We start from the raw sequence: 23,686 nt of genomic DNA on the forward strand, positions 1-23,686 counted from the left end.
CAAAAAAAATATCAAAAGTGTTGGGAAATTGAAATTTGTAATAGCAAGAAAATATGAATTTAAAAAATTTAGATTTGAGCAAAAAATGCGTTAGTTGGAAAAAGTTTCGAATAGTATTGCCCAAAATTTCGAAAAATTCCAAAATATTCTTTGAAAAATAAATTTATAAAGTGATGTATTGCAAATATTTTTATAAAAAATTCTACAAGCTTTTCGTCTGCAAGTTGATTGTTGGCTTTTTCTGTTTCTTTACGAAATACTTTAGTACTATTACGGCTTAAACTTAACTGACTATTTTCTATTTCTAGTTTTGCGCTCAAAGTTTTAGATTTTGCTTGTAGTCCGTCTGGTCCCTTGTTTCGTTATTTGTTATTCCCAGTTATAACAGCAGATAACTGGGTCCACTGTGTATGTTTTTTGGCGGACCCTAATATAGTATATGGGTGTGTCTAAATAATTTGTTTTTGGTTAAATTTCCATACATCAGCTAAACAGTTAACTTAGTATTTGTTTTTTTTTTTTGGTGTGTATGCGTTTTTTTAATACATTTGCGCTTACAATAATAGTTGGTTTTAAACGTCGAAAACACGCGCCACATTTGTGTGTGGCATGTTGCGAATAAACGGCAATAAGAGAGAAATAAACACCTATGCATACACAGAAAGTATAAATATTTAAATATATGTATATGTAACGAGCGAATATTGCGAATAAACGCTAATAAATGGAAACACATTGGCGAAAAGCCGCATACAGCAAGTTAAGCTTATGTTAAGTTAGGCTTACGTACATAAATGTAAAGGGAAAAGCGAATTGTAGGAAAGTGTAAAATAAGTCACCTAAATATTTCACTTAAAAATAAATAATGCAAACAAATAATTACCGTTACAGGCCCTAATGACTTTTCATTACTAATTTGAACAGCATACTTGATTGACGCTCTTGCAGCACCCTATTTGCCTTGCCGAAATGTTTTCAAACTACAAACAATTCAGCAGCAAATTGTTGTTGTGCTCAACAGTTCAGCAAAAGTACCTTATACAAGCGTAGTGACTGCGTCGCTGCCTCCAGCATTTGCTACTATAAGCAAAACAGTTTTCCCAAGTATTGTCTGTTGGGCGTGCTGCCGGCCTAGCCGTTGACGACAATGTAATCCTGTTTGTTGGGCATCTTTAGCAGCCGCCTCGTGCGAAACTCGTACGCGCGTCGACAGAACATAACCAGTTCTGGATTTGTATTCTCAGGCACGGTGCGTATGCTATAACAACTGGAGCGTTTGGGCACTATGGAGACCTCCTCTTCGATGTCCTCCTCAGCAGCGCGTAGACGGCGGCGGTATCTGGAAAATGACAACAAATCAGCGATTATTTAGGGTATTTGAACGTGTTTCGGGTTTGGAAGAATGCTGAGATTATTGATATGTTTCCGTTACAATTAAAAAATTGGTTTAAACTCGGAGCTATTAGAGGTTAGAGAGAGCAAGCGATTTTTTTTTAGAAATTAAAAAAGTATGAACCGAAAAATAATTAATATAAGGCGAAGTTCTAATGCGCGCCGAGAAGCGAAATAAAAAATAATTTTGCATACATTTTGTATGCAAAAGTATGTTTTTAACTTTTAAATCTATTGCTTTTCATTTTATTGCACTCACCTACAATATTCGCTGAAAGTGAGCACGTAGCACTTATCTTCAATGCAGGCAACTGAGTTGTGATCGCGGTGTCTGGAGGCGTACACCTCGTCGGGACTGTCGTTAGGCTGGCGTCCCTGCTCGGTGTGTTCGGGTCGATAGTACCACAGCAAAGACATCATCATTTCACCTATAAAGAAACACACACATAAAAAATAAAGTAACGTTAAATGAGTTATAACCTAAAAATTTACGCACCATCTTCGGGGTTCTCCCAGAGGTGCGCCACCTTTGCTACATATGGCAGATCATTATCCTCATTCGCTTTGAGCAGCACACAGTCGCGTGTGCGTATTATGTCGCCCTCCGAGTGACGCATGGCGGGATAGCAGGTGCGTATGACTAGCGGGTCGTCGCTCTGTAAACGAAACCAAAATTAAATATAAATGTTCGCACTACGCTGTCAGCGTACACAAAACTTACATTCAAAAATACCGCGCCCTGGAACGGCTCACCCTCCCACGTCCAACCGTTATTCCACTTCGGCACGACATCGCCGCGCGTGGCTGGCGGTAGGCGGTCGTCTAATTCGAAGGAGACCGTGGAATGTTTCACCTTCTGTCGCTTGCGGCTGCCGAATTTCGAGCGCGAACGCGTGCGTTTAGTACCGTGATGCGGCTGACAAACAATGCGCGGCATTGGCGGTACGGGCGGCAGGAACACTTGTGCATTGGAATGTTTATCGAGTGGCTGCGCATACTGCTGTTCTTGCACGACTTCTGGTAGCGCTGGCGTCTCATCCAGCTCTTCTGCTTCCATTTGTGCTGGTCTATCTTCGACCTCCTCCACTGCGCTGCCTTCCGCGTTGCATTTGTCATATATATTGTTGTTGGTCTCCAATGCCAGTTGCTCTGTGGTCTGCAGTGGCGCCTCCTCAGACGTTTCCAAAGCATATGTGTTGTAGTCGCAGTCTTGCTGTTTAAGTTTCTTCTTATTTGACTTTGGCTTTTTCGATTTTTTTGCTTTTGCAGGTTTCCGTTTAGCCGGCGTACGCTTTGACTTGCTCGACATTTTATTTGTGCTGCTATTGCTGCTAACAATCTCTTCAAGCGACGTTGCCGTTGGTTCGGCGTACGCTTCTTCCGTCACCTGTGTCAAATCCAAGGCTGTGTTAGGCTCTACATTGCACGGACCCAACGCAGGTTCGGTTATTGAGGTAGTTTGTGCGGCACGCGCTGTCGCCGTCATAAGTGTGTAGTTTACATCAATAGCCTCAGGCACAGTTGTGTGCGCTGCTGCTGTTGCGGTTTTAATAGGTTTCTTCGTCTCCGACTTGGAGCGCTTCTCTGCGCTCGCCTTTTTGTCTTTCTTTTGTTTACGTTCAGATGCTGCCTTGTCCGAGGCAGGCTCCGTAACGTCAGCAGCATCACAGTTGGTGTACTGATTTAGCGTGCCATTGCAACGTGACGTTTCGGGTTCTGAGAAATATCCGCGTGCCACCGAGTCGATGGTTTCGATTAAGTGCAGTGGTATACAAGTTTTACGCGGTGTCTTGCCGCGCTTCGGTGAAGGTTTCGGCGTGATGCGTAGCGTACTCAGGCTGCTGCTGCTGTTGCTATTGCTACTACTCTCGGTCAGTAGCATGCGCATTGTTGGCACATCTGTTTGCGTAGTTTCACTGAATTCGCTTTCCGTCTGCTCGGGTTCTTCTACCAAATCGACGATCTCATCCGCGCATGGCTCTATATCTTCTTGTTTTATGTCATTGAGTGTTATTGATTTCTTTTGCTGCTTTCTTCGCTGCAACCGTTCCTGTTTGGCAGCCGCGCGACGCTTTTCTAAGATCTCCTGCTTGCGGCGTTCCAGCGCTTGTAACTTTTTCTTGCGCAACTTTAGTTGCTTCTTTTGCTTATCGGTCAGCACCAGCTGACGTCGGCGTATTGTCGCATTGACGCCACCTACTTTGGATTGCCGTAACTGAAGTTTACTGTAACGCCCACGTTTATCCAGCTTTCGTCCGCTCAGGCACAAATATGTGCGTGGCTCGGCTTGCTTAATGAGACTTTTGTATCCGTTAGGTGAAGATTTCTTACACTGCAGTTGTGCCTTGGGTAGGTTAAGTATCTTGAGGCGTGACTTTTGGCAGCTGCCCGAAGAAGATAATGCCGGACTGTGGCAAAGATCGAGCACATCATCATCTGAGGTCGTCGAGAGGTCAATGTCACAATGAATTACTGGTGGCTGCTGCCAGCTGGGTAAAAGACGCATGCGACCTACTGAGGTGGAGAAAGAAAAAAGTTGGGTTAGTGAGAACTGGAATATTATATTGTTATAAAAAATCCATACATACCTAACGGTTTTAATGTCGGCGTGTCCGTGACATCAGACACTTCGGTCGACACATCTTCACAGGTCAATGTTAGTGGCTCAGCCTTGATAAGCTTCAATTCAGCCTTCTCATTGTCTTTGTCATGATTGTGGTTAGACTCTTGTTGTTGTTGCATTTGCAACACAGCGTTTAACAACGGCTCATCGTCTTCCAGCTTAATCTTTTCTGCCTTGATTTCTGTCTTCAATATAAAAGGCGTCTGCGCAGTCTCGGCGGCTGGAAAGGACTCGCTTAATGTGGCTGGCACTTGCGGTGAAGGATTTGGTGTGATAGCAGTCAACAGCTGCTCCGGTTGAAGTGTCACAAATTGTGTCTGTGTTTGTTGCGGCTGGGTCTGCGGTGGTGGTTGTTGCAGTTGCTGTTGTGGTTGTACAATTGCATGCGGTTGCTGTGGCAACGTGCGCACATGTATCATTGGTGTCGAATGTGTTTGTAAACTGCTTTGCGCCTGCGCGGTCACGTTTGCAGCGGCGCCTGCGTAAACCATCTCCCGCGCCATCGTCTTGCCAATACGCGCTTTGCGGCCCAAGATCGGAAATGCAGCACAATTGGTGGCGGTTGTGGTGGAGTTGGTGGTGCTGCTATTGGTAGCTACAGTTGAATTTGGTGTGGAGGGTGGAGGTGTCTCCGTTACAGATGTCAAATCGTAGGCTTCGAGCACAGGCGGCACATTGTTACAGTTATTACCCGCGTATTGCGGCGTTGCCTGTTGTCTGCTCTCCACCGGCACTGCCATTTTGTTGTCAGTTTGATCGCTGCGTAGGAGCAGCTTTGCATTAGCCTCTTCTATTGCCGCCGGCAAAGACGCCGAGGACAGCTCTTGCTCCGTTAGTGTATCTAAGAGTTTTTCGTCGTTGGTCGTATAGCTTTCAGGCGGCGTCGGAGGCTGTACTACGCTCTCCTCGTACTGGCTTTTATTGTCCGAATCCTCTAACTTCAGCTCGGACTTAACCGCTTGCAACAGATCCAAATGCTGTTGCGTATGTTGCTTGCCGAACAGTAACAGATCGTCGATTTCTGTTGGCGTTGCTGACGCCAAAGCCATAGCTGTTGCTGTTACTGGTACGCTGGCGTGTGTCGCTGTTGTCGTCGTCGTCGATTTTTTAACTGGGCCTCTACTGGTAGTCAATGAATTGTTGATCGAGCTGCTGTTGTTGTTGCTGCTCCTGCTGTTCTGGCTGTGGTTCGTCATATTCGAACTGTTGTTGTTGCTGTTGTTGATTTCCCTGCTGCTGTTGCTGCCATTCATCAACGTATTGTTGTTGTTGTTCAAATGATTCATCGTTGAGCAATTGCTGTTGCTGCTGTTGTTCGTGCTGCAGCTGCTGCTGCTGCTGTTGCTGTTGCTGCCGTTGTTGCTACCAATATGAGGCCCAGTATGGACGTTTTTTGGACACGATTGTTGCATTGGACACGGACACTGTGGTGGATATTCTGCAAATGAGAAGCAAAGTTATATATTAAAGACGCGTTACAATAAGCAACAGAGGTGTAGTCAGCCAAAATACGACATCAACATTCGATTTTTTTAATATAGCCCACCCCTTACCCACAAATGTAACTACCGATTAGGTGAGAACCATACTTTTCCTTACCCATATACGGTCCCTGTATGCTGCGCGTATAGCACTGCCCTGCAGCGCCTCCGCCCGGACTATAGCCGGTATAATAGCCCGGCGGACCTGGATAGTGTTCGAGATGTTGTGCGTGTGCTGCCGGTCCAGCCGGCACAAGCTGTGTTCCGGGGGGCGGTGCTGGTGGTGGTGGTCCCTGAATGGACGTTGGTGGTGGCGGTCCACTGGGTTGTGCTGCACCACTTGCCGCTGTCGGTGGTGGTGGCGGTCCCTGTTCGTACAGTTCCGCCGGCGGAGGCGGATGACCTGGCTGATAGTATGGATAGCGCCGGTATGTCGAAGGTGGTGGCGGACCTGCGCTCTGATAGACTTTGGTCGAAAAGTAGGGTTGATAGGCGGGCGGTGAGTAGCACACCGCTTCCACCGGATATGGTGTACAATAGTTAGCCGGATACGCAGTCGAGTAGTGCATCTGCGCATGCATCGAACGTGGATATGGTGAGCTCTGATGAGCGGCGGCGGCCGCAGCAGCAGCAGCTGCGGCAGCAGCGGCGGCAGCTTGTTGGTGAAGCTGCTGTTGATGCTGTTGCTGCTGCACCTGCTGGTGCTGTGTGGTGGGCGCGCCGCTATGTGCAACCGGCGGATAGCGGAACGGTGTCAAATCGCCACCGGTAATAAGCACATCACTGTCGGCGCTATCTGCGGCTGTAACCGATGGTGGAGGCTGTTGGCCGGCAGCAAGCTCCGGATCAGAGCTAAGCGGCGCGGGTATTTGTTGAGATTTCTTGATAGCAGAAGCGGAAGCAGAGGTAACACCTGTCGGCAGAAGTGGCACATTAGGTGGCGGCGGTGGTGCAGCGGCTACAGTTGGTAGGACGTGCGGTGAGATCAATGGACCGGCAGGTTGGTAATAGCCTGAAAGTTAACAAACATAGTACAAAGCAATTTTAGACGTTGTGAGAGAAATTTGTAAATTAAATCTTATAATTGTAATGGATCACTAAAATTCTTCGAAAGCGCCCAACTTGAGCTCGTTAATCTTCAAAACATAATAAAGTTGACATTTGCCTCAGTACCCGCCAAAAAACATTCTCATCGCTCAATTTCATATTAAAAGGCATTCTGCACTATGCAAGGCTATAACAACCACACTATCATACGCTGAACGCTGTTTGCGTATAGCGGAAAATGTGCAGAAAACCCGAAAATGAATAACAACAAAAACTGACTATTTATCGCGCATTCATATTTTTACAGTTGCAGGCGCTGCAATTGTTTTTCCTTGTTAAACATGTTTTTGTTGCTGCCGCTGCTTCGCCTCGCTGCCACCGTTGAAAGAAAAATCTTACGTAAAAACGCGCGCTCATTGCAGTTACGCTGCGCTTGCTGCCGCCACTGAATGTGACAGCGTGTGCGCTTCCATTGGCTATTAGAGGTAGGCAGAGCTAGCTGGTGCTGTTCGGTTAGGTAGTCGGGCAATCGGCACAACAACAAAAACAAGTTTTTATTTTATTTGCTTAATTTTTAATTTTTTACGCTTTGCTTTTGGCTTTTGCCTACAACCACATGCAATTGACAGTTGCTGCTGCATTTCGCCAACAGCAGCCAAGAGCAACGGTAAACAATGTTGCAGTGAATGTGCGGCAAATAGCAACAGCGACAAAGCTAAAATGCTTAACAAAGCTATAAATTTAAATGTGAAAATTTCCTGGTTTCGTTTTCTTCTCTCGCTCTTTAAGCGTTTGCTTTGCCGCTGCTGCTTGTGGCAATTTGACTTTTGTAGTGTGGAAATTTGACATTTTGACTTTTACGTCCACAAGCGGCAAAGGTTAGTAAGGCATTGGACAAGTACAAAGTGGGAAAATCGATTTGGTTTTTGAAAATAGTGTTAAGGATTGCATAGAAATTAGGATGAGTGGACATAGGACAAAGCTTTCGTAACGGTAAAATGCAAGAAAATTAAAATGTCTTCCTAATTACTAGTATTTCTGTTATTTTTGTTGTTGCGAAGGCCTATTGTTGAAAATATCGATAAAGTAATTGAAATCGTCGAGTCTGGCCGTCATGTAAGCGCTGTTTTGATTTTCCAGTGGTTAAACATTGTATAAAATACCCGATTGGTATCATTTAAATAAGGCTGGATGCGAAAAGAAGGTGTACGTAGGTGTAAGTACCACACAAGTTAACGCAACAAAACCTTATCGACCGCACATCCATCTTCAGATCACCGCTGAAACGCAAAAATCGCTTGGTTTCTTAAGTGCGGGGTTAATGGTGACGAAAAGTGGCTTCACATGCGACAACGTCTAGTGAAAACGGTCGGTGTCGAATCGAGCAGACCCGACACAAACGGTGCCCAAACCAAAATTGTTGATCAAGCAGGTTTTTTCATGGATTTGGTGGGTTTGTTAGAGAATCATCTAGTATGCGGTTACGGCCAAACTCAGACTTAAATTGTCAACAATCGCACCGCCTGAAGAAAGCAAACGGTCAGCTTTGTCCAATAGGAGGGGATAACGCCAGCGGCTTTTTAAAAGCTCCAAGAGCTTGGTTGTGAGGTTCTTATGGATCCATCTTATAATTCGGACCTAGCACTAACTAATTAATACTTCTTTCTCTGCCTGGGGAATGATTTTGTTGCTTAAAAATTCGCCTCAAGCGAAGCTTGTAAAACTCGGTTGTCGCAGTTTTTTGCCAATAAGAAAAAGGGTTACTCTGAGAGTGGCGTTATGAAATTACAAATATACACCTACAAAATAGCAAAACTTTATCGAATAAAACGATGCATATTTGACATAAATTGGATTCTGACTATGCTTTCATTTAATGCAAAAAGTAATGGATAATGGAGTATTATTAAAATAGTCAAGTTGCCAAGTGCTGAAAATTTATCGAAAATTCATAAAAAAAACAACAATTTGGTATCGATATTTATTCCATTGCAACAGTGATGTGCATTTTTTTCTAATACAGACAGTGCTGTGCCGATAAGAAAGAATTTTAGTACATGAAGAAAGATTGAAAATTGTTTTTCTCCCTAGAAAAAATAGATATAGTATAATAATAATAATACAAACTTCTGTAATAAATATTAGCTTACATAACCGCATTTTGAGAACAAACAGCAGTTGTAATAAACAGCTGATGAGCTAATAGTTCATCAACTCAGATTAATTTACACCTAATTCATATAATATAATAACAGCACTTTTACAAGTGAAACTAACGCAACTCAATTACCACAATTTCGTGTTAAATAGAAATGAATCGTCGTGACAACTATCATTTTCCGAGTACGCCTTGTCGAACCACAGTTTAAATGACAGCTTAATGTAAATAGTACACAAAAAAGTGTCAGGCTAACAAAATAACTCTTGCACATACATTATTTATATACATACATATACATATATAGTATATACGTACGTAGTAACATTGCAGTAATTATAAATTTATATCCTGTCACTTGCAGCACACGATTGTGGTTAGGTTATCGCATAAAGATGCACACATTCACCACAAAGCAGGCATTAATTTTACACGCGCTTCACACGCTGTCGCTGCTACGTATTGTTGGCTATACACAGAACCCACCCACCGACACATTCATCACTAATTTCCCCGCACTGTCAGACAGTCAGCACCGAATCAATGACTACCTCATTAGCATTTGCTTGCCACTTTTCAAGCTAACGCTTTGGTTGGTGGGCAGTGGCAGTGGTAGTGTGGCAGCGGCAGCCTTCACATTAGAATCGGTGACAATGCAGCTAATCAACTGGTGTCTGTCAATCAATACGCCACATAAATTTCAAATGAAATAGGTTGTAGAGTAAGAGTATTTAAGGCGCATACTGTTTGTTAGTGTGTGTGTACGCGCGTATTGTGACACATCACGAATTTCGTGATTCCGTATAATCTACTATGAACAACAGCAACATCGTATGGCAAGTTGGAGTTTATTAAAAATGCGCGTGGTTAATATAATATGCGTTTTATAAGCTGCTTGCTGGCGGTGGAGGACTCTGAGGAGTTACAAAGTACATGCAAACTTAAATAAATATCAATATGGAATATTGTATATTACATATATGTATATATATATACAGAGGCTTTCAAAGGATATTTTAAGATCTATAAAGCTGATTTTTTTAGGTGGAGGTTTATGGTAATACAAATTATAGAAAAAAATAAAGTACCGTAATCGCATCATAACAAATCCTTTCTTATATGCGAGCCAGCAGCCAGAAGCCCAGCATTCCAGATCACATCAACACATCATTTGATAACAGATCAACTCAACCGAGTCACACGGATACTGGCCAGCTGCCCGGCAGCCTTTCTTATATAGAGCCAGCAGCCAGAGGCTCAAAACTTCAGATCACATAAACATACCATTTGATAGCAGATCAACTTAACAGAGTCACACGGATACTGGCCAGCCGCCCTGGCAGCCTTTCTTATATAGAAGCAGCTACCAGAAGCCCAGCACTTCAGATCACATAAACATCATTTGATAACAGACTACTTAACAGAGCCTCACGGATACTAGCCAGCCGCTCTGGCAGCCTTTCTTATATGCGAGCCAGCAGCCAGAAGCCCAGCATGCCAGATCACATAAATACATCATTTTACAACAGATCAACTTAACAGAGTTTCACGGATACTGGCCAGCTGCCCGGGAGCCTTTCTTATATAGAGCTAGAAGCCAGAGGCTCAAAACTTCAGATCACATAAACATACCATTTGATAGCAGATCAACTTAACAGAGTCACACGGACACTGGCCAGCCGCCCTGGCAGCCTTTCTTATATAGAGACAGCTGCCAGAAGCCCAGCACTTCAGATCACATAAACACATCATTTGACAACAGATCGACTTAACAGAGTCTCACGGAAACTGGCCAGCCGCCCCGGTAGCCTTTCTTATATAGAGCTAGAAGCCAGAGGCTCAAAACTTCAGATCACATAAACAAATCATTTGATAACAGACCAACTCAACCGAGTCACACGGATACTGGCCAGCCGCCCTGGCAGCCTTTCTTATATAGAAGCAGCTACCAGAAGCCCAGCACTTCAGATCACATAAACAAATCATTTGATAACAGATCAACTTAACAGAGTCACACGGATACTGGTCAGCCGCCCTGGTAGCCTTTCTTATATAGAGTCAGCTGCCAAAAGCCTACTATTCCAGATCACATAAACACATCATTTGACAACAGATCAACGTAACAGATCACTTAACAGAGTCATACGGATACTAGCCAGCCGTTCTGGCACCTTTTCTTATATAGAGCCAGCTGCCAGAAGCCCAGTACTTCACATCACATAAACACATCATTTGATAACAGACCAACTTAACAGAGTCTCACGGAAACTGGCCAGCCGCCCCGGTAGCCTTTCTTATATAGAGCTAGAAGCCAGAGGCTCAAAACTTCAGATCACATAAACATACCATTTGATAGCAGATCAACTTAACAGAGTCACACGGACACTGGCCAGCCGCCCTGGCAGCCTTTCTTATATAGAGACAGCTGTCAGAAGCCCAGCATGCCAGATCACATAAACACATCATTTGACGAGTCTCATGGGTACTAGCCAGGCAGCAGTGCCAACAATTATTCTACATAATCACTTGACATCGCATCAATTGAACCCAGCCATATGAGGAGACCCAGCCAGCTATTTCTACGATTTTTTTTTCCTAGATTCTCGGTTTCGCTCAAAGATTTCACGGAGAGGAAACACGAGTTCCATTAGAAAATATACTACTTCTTAGAAGAAGCTCTTGAAGTCAATAATTTCAATTCTAAGAAAAATAAATAAAAAGCATAAAAACTGTATAAAAGATAAAAAGAAAGGTTTTGATGTCACAATGACATAAGTAACTTTGACAAGTACACTTGAGGCGGCTAGTGCTTAAATATTATAGATAATAAAGTAACACATAAAAATAATTTAAGTGAAAATATGTACAAAAAACAAAAAATGTCGAACAGCTGTCAACATGCTTCCACCAAACCAGACCTTTAGGTTATGTAGCGGAAATAACCTAACAATATGGGCAAGACGGTAATTTTGGCTTAAATTGTTTGCGAACATGAGCGCAATAAACAGCAACCCCTAAGCAAGCGTAGAGCACGGCTGACAGCATATTAGCACCTTGCTGTGACGAAGCACAGAATGAAACGCTACTCAGCCACTGGCGGGGACCGGCAACCGCGCTTAGCTTTGCGAGTCAATGACATGTCAAAATAAATAAAGGTAAACTCACATACTGATATTTATGCAGCGTGCGTACAAGCCCACACACTTGTAATAAGCATGTACTACTAATGGCTATACCCTTGCCGCACACACCTACATACACATACACGCAATTGCAATGTATCGGCAATAAAAATCACAACATACTTAAATGGTAATAAAATTGTGGTTGCCTAATGTCGACACCGCGACACGACGAACATGTACGACAACGTACGAACACACGCGTTTACGAGAAACGCACACACAAACGTTGAAGCGTTCATTTTCTCGCACACTTCTACTTGCGCGCACTTCCTGTTTCCGCTGGAAAGGCGAGCGCGCAAGGAGTGCGCCAAAGCAGTTTTGCCTTGGGCTTTGTCAGGATTGTCGTTAGCAAAGGTCTTTGACATGGAATATGTTTGCGTTTGATTGCTTGATTTGTTGTTGGGGCATGATTCAATTCGTAGACGTCTTATTATTGCCAAAGCATCTATATTTCTATTGCGATTGATTGCGGCTGGGAGAGCAATAAAAATGCGGAAGCCAGAACAAGTAAACACGAGGCAAACACACACAGCAATATCGACATAGCGCTGCATACATAAGTGTGTGTGTGTGCATTTAAATATATATGTGTTTGTTGTAAATTCCAGTCATAGCTGTGTCTTGAATTGTAATTGCCTTGCAATGTTTATGGTTTGATGGCTTCATTATGACAACTGCACGTCAGCACGCCCAACACATTAAAATATTTAACGAAAGGTGTTAAGTAATTAGCGTTATGTGTCTGATGGATAAGGCTTGATAGCAAGCAAATGCAAATGGAGGCGATGGGTATTAAAGGCAGAAGGAATTCATTTAGTATGAGCATGAAGAAAATGATTGAAAATAAACATTGTTTAAGAATAAACTTGAACTGTTATTGAGGAAGGATGCTGGTTTATAGCGGCATTGTGATTTGTGTAAGACTACTGAAGCCAGTGTGCTTGATAAAATATAAATAAAAAAAAAAACAAATAATGAAAAAAATATGAATAAAAAATTCGAATTAAAAAAATACATATTAAGAAAAAAATATAAATACAAGAAATAAAAATTAAGATAATTAAGATGTAATATAAATTTAAAAAAATACAAATTAAGAAAAAAAATTAAATTAAAAAAATAAATTAAGAAAAAAAAATAAATTAAAAAAGAATATAAAAAATTTAAAATAAAGAAAGAAATATAAATAAAAAAATACAAAGTAAGAAAAAAATATAAATAAAAGATACACGAATTAAGAAAAAAATCTAAATTAAAAAATAATTGAATTAAAAAAAAATTATGAAAAAAATATAAATTAAAAAAAAACACAGATTAAAAAAAATGCAAAACAAAAAATAAAGTGCATTAAGTAAATAAAAAATATTTGTAATTATTTTTTTGCAAAGTGTAATGGTGCACTCTCATGACAAGTGCTCTACCTACGCTGAACAATGTGCTCGCGCCAATTCAACAAGCGCTGATTTTCCAGAAGTGCCCTGCGATAAGTCGAGTGCGAAATTAATACAATTTACACTCACTTGTGTAGCGTGAAAGAGCAAACATTTGCAAAGTGTGATAATTACGCGGAATTAAAAGTGCAAATATTAAAAATGCAGTGGCTAAATGAAAAGCAAACGTAGAAATACAATTCAAATTAATAAATCAGCTACTAACAATGCGCAGCAGCGTTTAAAACCCGCAAAAGCAAACTCACGTTTGTCCAAGGCAGACAGAAGATAATAAATTTATGCAAACAAACGGCGAATGCAGCAGCAAAAAACAGCCAATATCGCCGCTGCCGTTGCTGCCAATAAAGTAATGCGCAAATAATGTGCAGCTGTCCGATATGTACATATGTATGTACATATGTATATGAGTATATGAAGTGCAAATGTATGCAAATTGCAACAGCTAAAACTAAGTTGGCTTAGAACAAATGTAAAATCAATCGTCTGGCAAAACGTTTATAAAAGCTCGTCATAGCAACAACAAATCGCAAAGACTTGTGCCACACATTTGCCGCATATTAAGCAGGCACTTGGTAAGTGCTTTAAGATCACGTGTTCACAGCGCGCACGAAACCTACTGTATAAATAGAGACAAACGTAAAAATTATTAGAGTTGACAAAATATGCAAGAAATCATTATAACAAATGCAAACTGAAGAAGTTTCAATAAAAACAGAAACGATTAATTATCGATTACAGTCGCCGAATTCAAATAATAACATGTTCACACACATAGGATTCAAGAGACAAGAGACTAGACACAATTTACACAATTATTATTAAAAATATTTTGTTCATATATTTGAAAAAAAAAAAAATGTATATGCCTTAGTGCGGTTCATTGCTGAAGCCAGTAGTTGCATTCTTTCAACGTGCAACACAACACAAAATCATGAATTTCCAACTAAAGCGCCAAAACGACGCAAATAAATAAATAAATAAATGAATGAATGAATGAATGAATGAGCAAATGACAGACTGATTGCCGGCATAACGTTTAGCTGACAGCGCCGCAGTAGTGTATATGCGCGGCGGCAATAGCCCAGCAGTCGGGCGCATTTTGTCACATTTTTGCATTATGTGCGACTTGACGCCCAGATATTTAGCGCTACTTGACTGCAAAATGGTAAAGTTTTACTATTCCAGTTGTGTATGCGCATTTTTCGCGCAAATTGTGCGCATAATTAGTCGACGAGTTGATGAACGCGTCAAAAGACTTAAACAAGTGTGACACAAGCATACATAAAATGGTTCGGATATGTGTCACATGTGCATAATTATTAGTTGCGTGTATAAATAGCGGGAGTTGTTGCCATATGCGGATCGCGACATACAAATTACTCAAGTGTCTGTGTGGACACGCTTTGCTTGTTGGTTAGCAGGAATTATCAATAGGAATATCAATTTTTTCAGGTTCGGTTTTTTAGTTAACGGTTGTTATATTTCAATTTATATTTTTTGAAGTGAACTAGTTTTTTGAAGTTTTCAATGTATTATAGAGATATTTTAGCATAGATATTATAAAAAAATCGATTTTTTCGTATTTCGGTAGGTTAAATATTCAAAACCATCTTTCTAAAAGGGTTTTCAAAATTCGAATGATTTTCAAAATTCTAAAAATTTTCAAAATTATAGCTACATATTTCAGTGGATATTAAAAAAATCGATTTTTTTGACACGTTGAATATTCAAATATATCTCCCTAAAAGGGGTTTTCAAAATTCGAATGATTTTCAAAATTATAGCTGTTTCAGTGGCGTCGCAACTAAACCGTTTTAAGCCGAAGTATGGAAGAAAGGAAAACTCAATTTTATTTTTTGAAATTTAAAACCCGAAATTCGGACCTTTGGACTACAATATTCCCTTAAGTTTAAATTTGTTATTTAACTACTTAACTACAAGCCACTAAACTTATGAATTTTTTTTCAACTAATTGATTACAAAACCAGCTTTCATTGACAAATTTACATTTTAAATCGAAAGCGAACTGTGCGACTCAAATTCATTGCTTTGCGCTTGCAGTAAAGCGCATAAATAATGCGCCATTTAACGCATCCAACGCATCATCAACGCGCGTTCCCTTCTGCGACGCCTGCCACGTAAAGCAACGCACATAGCATTATCATCATCGCCATCAGCGGCATCAACGTGGCCATCATCAATGTCATCAGCGCATAAATAATTAAACGCCGCTATGCATGCTACATTACGATGCGGCCGCTTCTCACTGACAGCACAGAGGAATTTTGAAGTGTTATAATTGCAGCAAGTAGCTGCATACACACATACTTATATACACATATACACTAAGGCAGCGCGCACGCATAGTGCAAATAGGCAATGAATGAATGGCAAAAAAGCGCCAATAAAGCCGCGGCTGTCAGAGCCACCACTTACTATTGCGTATGATTATCATAATGATAATTATGATGGCAATGATTTTGTTGTTGCTAATACGCGCGCTGCTGCGAGGCGTGCGAACGTTGATGTGGCGTTGACGAGCCGTTGCAAGTGAATGCGCCTTAATGGCAAAATGAAATAGGAGAAAACATAGAAGCGGCTAAGTATGACGGCCGACACCGAGAAGTGCTCAATGAGGGGTTGCATTACTAACGTCAGCACTGCTGCTTGTTGACAGTTGTTTGTTGATGTGCGGAAAGTTGATGGTGCGTTGCGGCTAAAGCAATGCTTGAATGTGAACTGAGGTGTGGCGCATCATAAGTTCTACGTAATTAGGCGCATTTTTATGGCCAACACCACCACATACGGTACGTAGTGTCGGTAGAGGCCCGTTGAGGACGCGCCGAAGGGCAAGCTTGCCAATAAGCACATACACGATGCGTAATAATTAGCATGGTTTGATCTGCCGCATGTTATAAGAATCAGCGATTTGTGTTAATTTCATTTATAGGTGATTGGGAATTAGTGAAGGGTGGGAAACAGTTTAAAAAAGTTTTTCATACAAAAACTAGATTTTATTTATACTATAGTCATCCGATCTGAACAATTTCCTCGGCGATGGTACCGTTACCTTGGACAATACTCTATGCCGAATATCGTGAAAATATCTCGTCAATTGAAAAAGTTTTCCATATGAGGACTTGATTTCGACCGATCAGTGAATATGACAGCTATAGCTTATAGTAGTTCGGCAAATGAGCAGCTTCTTGGGGGGAAAAAGGACTTGTGCGAAATTTCAGTTCAATAACTCAAAAACTGAAGGATTAGTTCGCGTACATACAGGCAGACGGACTGACAGACGAACTTGGGCTAATCTTCTCATCTCGTCACGCTGATCATTTAAACACATATAGAGATTATATGTACATACATACATACATATATGGTTTTCGAACTTTTCTTCTGGATCATAGAAACTTGGTGACAAACTTAATAAACACTGTTTAGGGTATAAAAATATATGAATATGAGAGTCTGCTAACTGAAAATTTCACCCAGTTTGATGATTGTCATAAATATCCTGCACTTGATTGACATTTATTTGCGTAGCAAAATGTGCCTCATTGACCCAAAAACGCCGAAAATATATGCATGCGCACAGTCAACGTGTAATCGGCAACTCGGTGTGAGGGCGGGCCCATTCAATCACTTTTGAACGCATTCAATCACGCTGAAGTGTAGCAATTGTCGCAGGAAATTGCTGCCACTCGACAAGGAAAAGCCATATAAAATGCAAAATTTGTGTCAAAATTGTGCAAATAAGTGGTGAAACGAGATTTTGAGTGGAATTGAAAGAAAGGGTATGTACAGGTGATTGAAGTGAGATTCACTCAAAAAAATATTATGGAAAAATTATTTTTTTGAAATTTTTACTTTTTACGGTTGAAAATGTTTGCCATAATTTTTTTTGCTATATAACCTTTGCCATAAATTTTCATTTTGCTATAAAATTTTTGCTATAAAATATTTTTGCTATAAATTTTTTATTTTGCTATAATTTTTTTTTTGCTACAAAATAAAGCTCTGAAAGTCTAAGCTTTGCATCAATATGCCAACGATTTTACGCTCGTATGAATATTCGTGGCAGTATTGGCGTTGCCAACGAATTAAAGCGGCACCAACAAAGCAAATTTTGCATGCAACAAGACACACATGCACTCAAACAAAATATGTATGCTGACAATACCAAGGCCATGAAACGAGATACATATATGCAACAACAAAAAGCAAAACCAAAACCAAAACCGTAACAGCAGCCTCATCTGCGGTCCGAGAGTAGCAGCCGCCATATCGGCGAAATCAGAACAATCCAATCATTGCAGGTGCAACTGGTCAGCCTTGCTAATGCGACACATATGCTAAAGCGTATGCATACATACATATATGTACGTGTATTAAGTGTACGATTGCAGGTGTGCATATGCAATATTTCCCATACGCGGCTTATGCCACCGTTGCCGCCACCCGAGTGATTGGTTTGATGCGCTGAAATGCTTCCTGTGTACCAACACCGATTGGTGGCATACGTAGTGGTGCACCGCAAGCACCAACAACAAAGCACATAATCACACACATCGATGTGCAGTTGTGTGGCTAAAGCATTCATGCAGCTATCAGCAGGCCACACTCACCACGGCAGGCAAATCCTGCGTAGCTAAAATGTATATATGTATGTATGTATATGTGCGAGTATATGTATGCCATTTGCTGCTGGCAGTATGCGTCTGCTGTAGCGCTGACAAAACACACTGGCCAATTCATCATTTTGTCAGCGTGACAAACTCAACAATTGACAATTTTTCAAACTGCCAGCGTTGAGCAGTTGCTGAGCTGCTGAGCAGTCAGTGGACGTGGCTCAATGTCTGTTGGGTAGTTGATGGAAGAAGGTGGCCAGTCGAAGTGTCTGCTCGTTTGCCTGCTCAATCAGCGTTCGTTTGTGAATATGTAAAAGTGTGCTGACAGCTATGCGGTGACGGGTTTGCCTGCTGTTTGGGCGATAGTAGGCGCATATGTTACCCCTTATTACTTATTTATGCATTTGCAGGCGTGTGTGTAGCCACCAATAGTATATGGTTTTCATTTCTATTTTTTTGTCGCTTGACATCCTGCGTGAATGCTGATAAAGTGTGACAGATAAAAAAGTGACTTTTGAATATTTTAAGTGGACTATCACCGGCGGTTGGCCCGTACGCTATAAAACGTACTTCAACTGTGCTGAGTATGTACAATGTGATGAGTATGTAAAATAGGCGAATAAATAATTTTCAGCGCTTTTTTCTTTATGAATTGTGCATTTGCCTTTCACGGCATATTTTGACTATTTGTTTCACTGTTGTTTAACTTTTTTTTTGCTCTTTTCAACAAGTGAAAAACTGGAACAAGGTTAATTTCAAAAGTTCACGAACCGTTAAAGACAAGTCAATCCATTTAAATCGATAACGTTACCGACTAAATCGTTCAACGATTGGTTCATAAACATAGTTTTCGCACTCTAAGGAAAATCTAAAATTATATCATTAGATAGTATTCTAGTCTAGAGGCCCGAATTTCGAGCGATTTTTTTGTTTTTTGCCAGTTGATACAAATAATAATTTAGATTTTTATCATTAATTGTTTATCATTTGTTTATTCATATTTCAAGAGTACACAAAATAAATTTAAAAAAATCAAAAATTTATGCGCCTTTGAAGTTGAGGAGAGAAAAAATTTGCATTCGCATTGATCTTGACCCTTGTATTGATTTTCAAAATCAAAAGATTTTGATTATTGATTAATACAACTGTTATTATTGTAAAAACCACGAAGAAAAATTGAAAAAAGACCAAAACGGCGACTAATCAGAAATAAAGGTAAATTTTTTTTACTGAATTCCTAACTTTAGCATTTTGTAAATTAGACATTTTTTATTATTAAAAATTATATTTATTTTTTTAATTTACATTAGTATTTTTTATTTATTAAAACTAGAATTTAGAAAAACGAATCTAATAATTAAACTTTAATTTTTAATAAAAAAAAACTTAAAAAAATCGATATTTTTACTCCTTATCAATATGTTTATATATAACCGATATATCTTTTTTTATAAACAAACATTTTTAATAAAAAAACTTTTAATAAAATAAAATTTACAAAAATTAGTACTTTTTATTATTAAAAATTTTATTTTTATTGTTAACATTTTTTTATAATTTAATTTTCTTGTGATTAAAAAATTTTTTTTTTTACAAAAATTTAATTTTTTTATTACACATTATAATATAAAAAAGTTTTTTTTGTTTTGTTGATCAACGATACAGAGACATTTCCAGGCTATTCATGCCACATTTCCAGAAAATCGACTATTTAGAACTGGAGATATGATAAGTTCTTCGAGAAGCACTTGTCGTGCGCTCCAACCGCTCTAGTTGCCACGAATTAAACCAGCTTTAACTTTGAAAATAATTTGAATTTTGAAAAACGCTCTAAAGGAAATATTGATTTGAATTTTGAAAATACCTACAAACTATCGAAATATTACATATTTTAAAGAAAAAAAATCGATGTTAACAAACTTCTAGACTAGAATACCCACTTAAATAAATATCTATTAAACACAAAACTCTTAGCTGATGTTATAAGCAAATATATGTACTTATACAACAACACATTGCGCCAGACTTTCGCACTGAAAAACCCGAAAAGCCATTAATTTGTTTTTATTACGCACCAGACGCGCGGTGGGCCGCAGCTTAAACTCAATTAAACGCGGATTACTACAATATTTGTGTACAACCACAGCACTTCATAGAGGCGTCGGCAGTAAATTAAGGGGTGTTGACAAAATTGCGGCAACGACAAATAAATTCGCACTTAATTACATTTAAAGGACTGGCGCCAAACCTTCCAATAACCAGTATAACACAGCACCACAAATGGCGACCGTCAGACTGACTACAGCGCTGCACGCGGAAAAAGAGAAACATATACATATGCATTCGCTTTTACGTCAAACGTCACATGGCCGCAGCAACAGTCGTTCACCTTCCCCCCACGGCAGGTCATGATTTGGAATGTGACACATGTCTAATTTGCTGTGTTGACGCGCGGCACTCGCATTTGTCAAATTGCGTTCACATTTCTATTACGCGTTTTGGCCTTTTATGTTGTTGCTGTTATGATTTAATGCCACATTGATTGCGTGACAAATTATTTATACCAACATACATACATACATATGTATATGTATGCGTGTTTAGACCGCAAGCGCCACAAAGTTATTGATGGTCATATCGCAGCATGTCGCCGCGCGCCACACCCTGCCACATGCCATCACAATCCAAAACCGGCAAAATGCGACACAAAAGCGCTTGCTGCTACGCGCAAAAATCTCATCTTGGGGCTGAAAAGGCGGTTACGCTGACGGTAGCAACAAATGTCGCTGTGAAAAAATGGAGCAGCAAGCAAATGGCGCGCGGCTGCATAATTCACGTGAGCGCCGTCATCGCGAAAAGAATGGTTGTGTAGGGCAGCAGCACAAGTGTGGTATGTATTTGGCGCATAAGTGCGCAAATCGTGCGCTTTGACAACCATAAGTGTCAAATGATAAACTGCGCAGATCTCGCAGCAACCGCGCAAGCTAACAGTTCTTAGCTGGACACTGCGACAAATTGCTTGCAAAGATCATCTGTTGCTCGCGCGCAGCCGACAAACAAGTGCTTAAACAAAGTCAACACTTGACAGCTGCATTAAATGGCATCATGACAGATGGGCGCTGACAGTTGCGTTTAAAATAAAGTCATGTACGCGACCATTAAAGAAATTTATTAACTGTTATAAATACATTTTATACGAAATAAATTTGTATAAATATTTCGTGTTTTTTTGTTTAACATTGTTTGAAAAGCAATATACGCGCTACATACACAGCGATAACACCGCAAATTGTGGGCGTTTGTGACACTAATGGACTGAATTTGTTCCGAGTGCATTTGCTGACAGCTTGTTCTGCTGCGAAGTACGCTGCAGCTGTTGTTATTGCTTTTCGTTTTTGTCGTGCTTATTAGTTTACACTTCTTCACTCTTGTCCGCTCGCGCCAGCGTGACATTGTGTTTGACATTTGTCAACTTTTTGTTGTCTCGGTCGGTCTCCGTCTCCGTCTCCGTCTCTGTCTTTGTTTTGTTTATTGTTTATGTGCTTTGACGATAAGCGCGCACTGCCGAGCGACAGTGGACTGGCTTAACCTAGGGTCGACAAGCGCGATAACAGTTGAAAGCTTTGTGCTGTCAAAGCGTTAATTGGTTGTTATTTGTTTTTAACAAATTAATGGGTTACGGCGGTCAAACGAAAATGGTGCACAAGTTTCCAGATGTCAAACGTTTGCATATGAACTTGATCTGCGGCGGCTTGAGAAAGCACAGAATGCTTAGAATGTGCAGATAATTATTATAAAGACAAATAGCTGATTTGCTTGATTTACCGATACCGTTTATCGATATTTGTATATTTAACCGATATTTTATTGTATACAAACATTTTTTATCAGTTTCTTTCAGTTATTTCTGTCAGTTATCGAAACTTTTTTTATCAGTTAACGATATTTTTATCTACTATCGATATTTTATATTTTATGTATTGTCAATATTTTTTATCTATTATCGACATTATTAAAAACTCCATCCAGTATCGATATTTTGATCTGTTAACTATATTTTTATCTGTTATCGATATTTTTATATTTAATCGATATTTTTATCTGTTATCAATATTTTTTTATCAGTTATCGATTTTTTGTCGGAATTTTTTATATTTTTTCAACTTCAACGTTTACACTTGGTATAGACTGACAACTTTGTGACTAAAGAGTATTTTATACGAATTTATATTGACAAAATATTGTAAAAATATTGACGACTACTCAACTAATACTGCAAAACCTAGCCACAACTTCACCACTTCACAACTTTTCTTTAATAATCCTTATGAAGTGTTTATTTCTCGCATGTTGTCCCTACCTCTTCATCGACAGATTCATTCTAAAATCAGCTCTTTTGCATGCTAATTTGCCTGATTTTTATTAATACACATTTGTTCAAACAGAGTCATTAATCATTTTTATGTGACCCACAATATTCTGCAAATTGCTGCTGTTCATCAGCCTCTACTACATATATATCCACGCTCTCGACTTTTTCAACTGTCAACAAAAAATGATAAATGTATATAATTTCATTGAATAATCGCCCACAATTACGAGCTGACATTTTTGTGTGAATTTCGTACTTTTTCGCAGCATGCAAAGTATTTTGTGCGCGATTTGCTGTTATATAACGCAGTTATTTGTTGTTAAATCTACTGTTTGCTACATTATATTCATTGTTTACTTTCAGAAAAATTGAAATATTATATTTTTTTTGTGAGTTACGCGCAAATAATAAATGACTTTTCTCTACTACTTTTCTTTACCTCGTCCCAGCAAGTGTGCCGCATAGAGTATATCGCGAAAATGCTGATGCGCCTGCTGATGCAATAAAGTAAACGACTCAGCTAAATTGGCAGCCATGGCCGCGGCGCCGAGCCCGCCAAGCGCCGCCGTTGCCGGCAATATGCTGGTTGCTGACGTGGTTGGCAGTGTTGCATTCGCCGCTTGTTGAGCTGCCAGCGGGGCGCCTGACATGCTGCTGTACGGCGGCATGGCTACTGCGGCGGCGGCGCTCGTTAGCGCGTTGGAAAGCGACGCGGCGCTGTTCGGCAAGAGGCAGCTACTGCTGTGCGCACTTTTAAGGCCACCGACGTGATTGTGCAGCAGGCCCTGTTGGTGTATGTTGCAGGCATTGTTGTTGTTGTTGGCTGTTGGTGACAGCGCCGAACCGGACAGCGAGGAGATTGTGTCGCAAGCGCTGCCTGTGCTGCCAACACTGGAGCAACGCTGCTGTTGTGCTGCCTGTGGTTGCGTTTGTTGCTGCAACTGCTGGTGTTGGTGCTGGTGCTGGCATAACGGATTCGTGTTGAGACGCAGTGATTTTATCAGCTGTGCTGCAGTAGTTTTGATGCAATTGTCTTGCCGTTGCTGCTGCTGTTGCTGTTGCTGCTGCAGTTTGAGCAAATCGCACATTTCACAGTTTTTCATGTTGTCCGGCAGTTTTGCTGCTCGTTTTCAGCGTTGCTAATTTTTCTGCGCTTTTTAATATCAGCGTTGTTTTATGGCTGGTTTTACGATGTTTTTATAATTTGTTTATTTATTTGTTTGTTTGTATTGTGCTTTTGTTACAAAAATATATGTATGTACAAAATTTATATGTTTATTGCTTTTCTGTTTTCAACAAGGAAGCGTTTCTTTTCAATTTTTATTTTTATTTATTTTTTTGAT

General features: G+C 40.2%; 1 protein-coding gene across 3 annotated transcripts in view; it reads right to left on the minus strand.

Annotated features, from left to right (window-relative positions):
- Window positions 1-405: 405 nt before the first annotated feature.
- LOC120773424 overlaps window positions 406-23,686 on the minus strand; it is a 185,681-nt gene continuing 162,400 nt past the window's right edge. For 2 of the 3 annotated variants that reach the window (XM_040102298.1, XM_040102297.1), the window contains exons 5-10: window positions 5,615-6,508; window positions 3,981-5,453; window positions 2,114-3,906; window positions 1,889-2,048; window positions 1,652-1,820; window positions 406-1,339 (exon numbers count right to left, since the gene is read on the minus strand). In XM_040102298.1, coding sequence (XP_039958232.1) covers window positions 1,132-1,339; window positions 1,652-1,820; window positions 1,889-2,048; window positions 2,114-3,906; window positions 3,981-5,453; window positions 5,615-6,508 — 4,697 coding nt within the window. In that variant the 3' untranslated portion in view covers window positions 406-1,131. The remainder of the gene's footprint in view (window positions 1,340-1,651; window positions 1,821-1,888; window positions 2,049-2,113; window positions 3,907-3,980; window positions 5,454-5,614; window positions 6,509-23,686) is intronic. The other variant, XM_040102300.1, reaches the window with a different exon arrangement.

Source organism: Bactrocera tryoni, chromosome 4 (assembly GCF_016617805.1).
Source record: "Bactrocera tryoni isolate S06 chromosome 4, CSIRO_BtryS06_freeze2, whole genome shotgun sequence".
Taxonomy (NCBI): Eukaryota; Metazoa; Arthropoda; class Insecta; order Diptera; family Tephritidae; genus Bactrocera; species Bactrocera tryoni.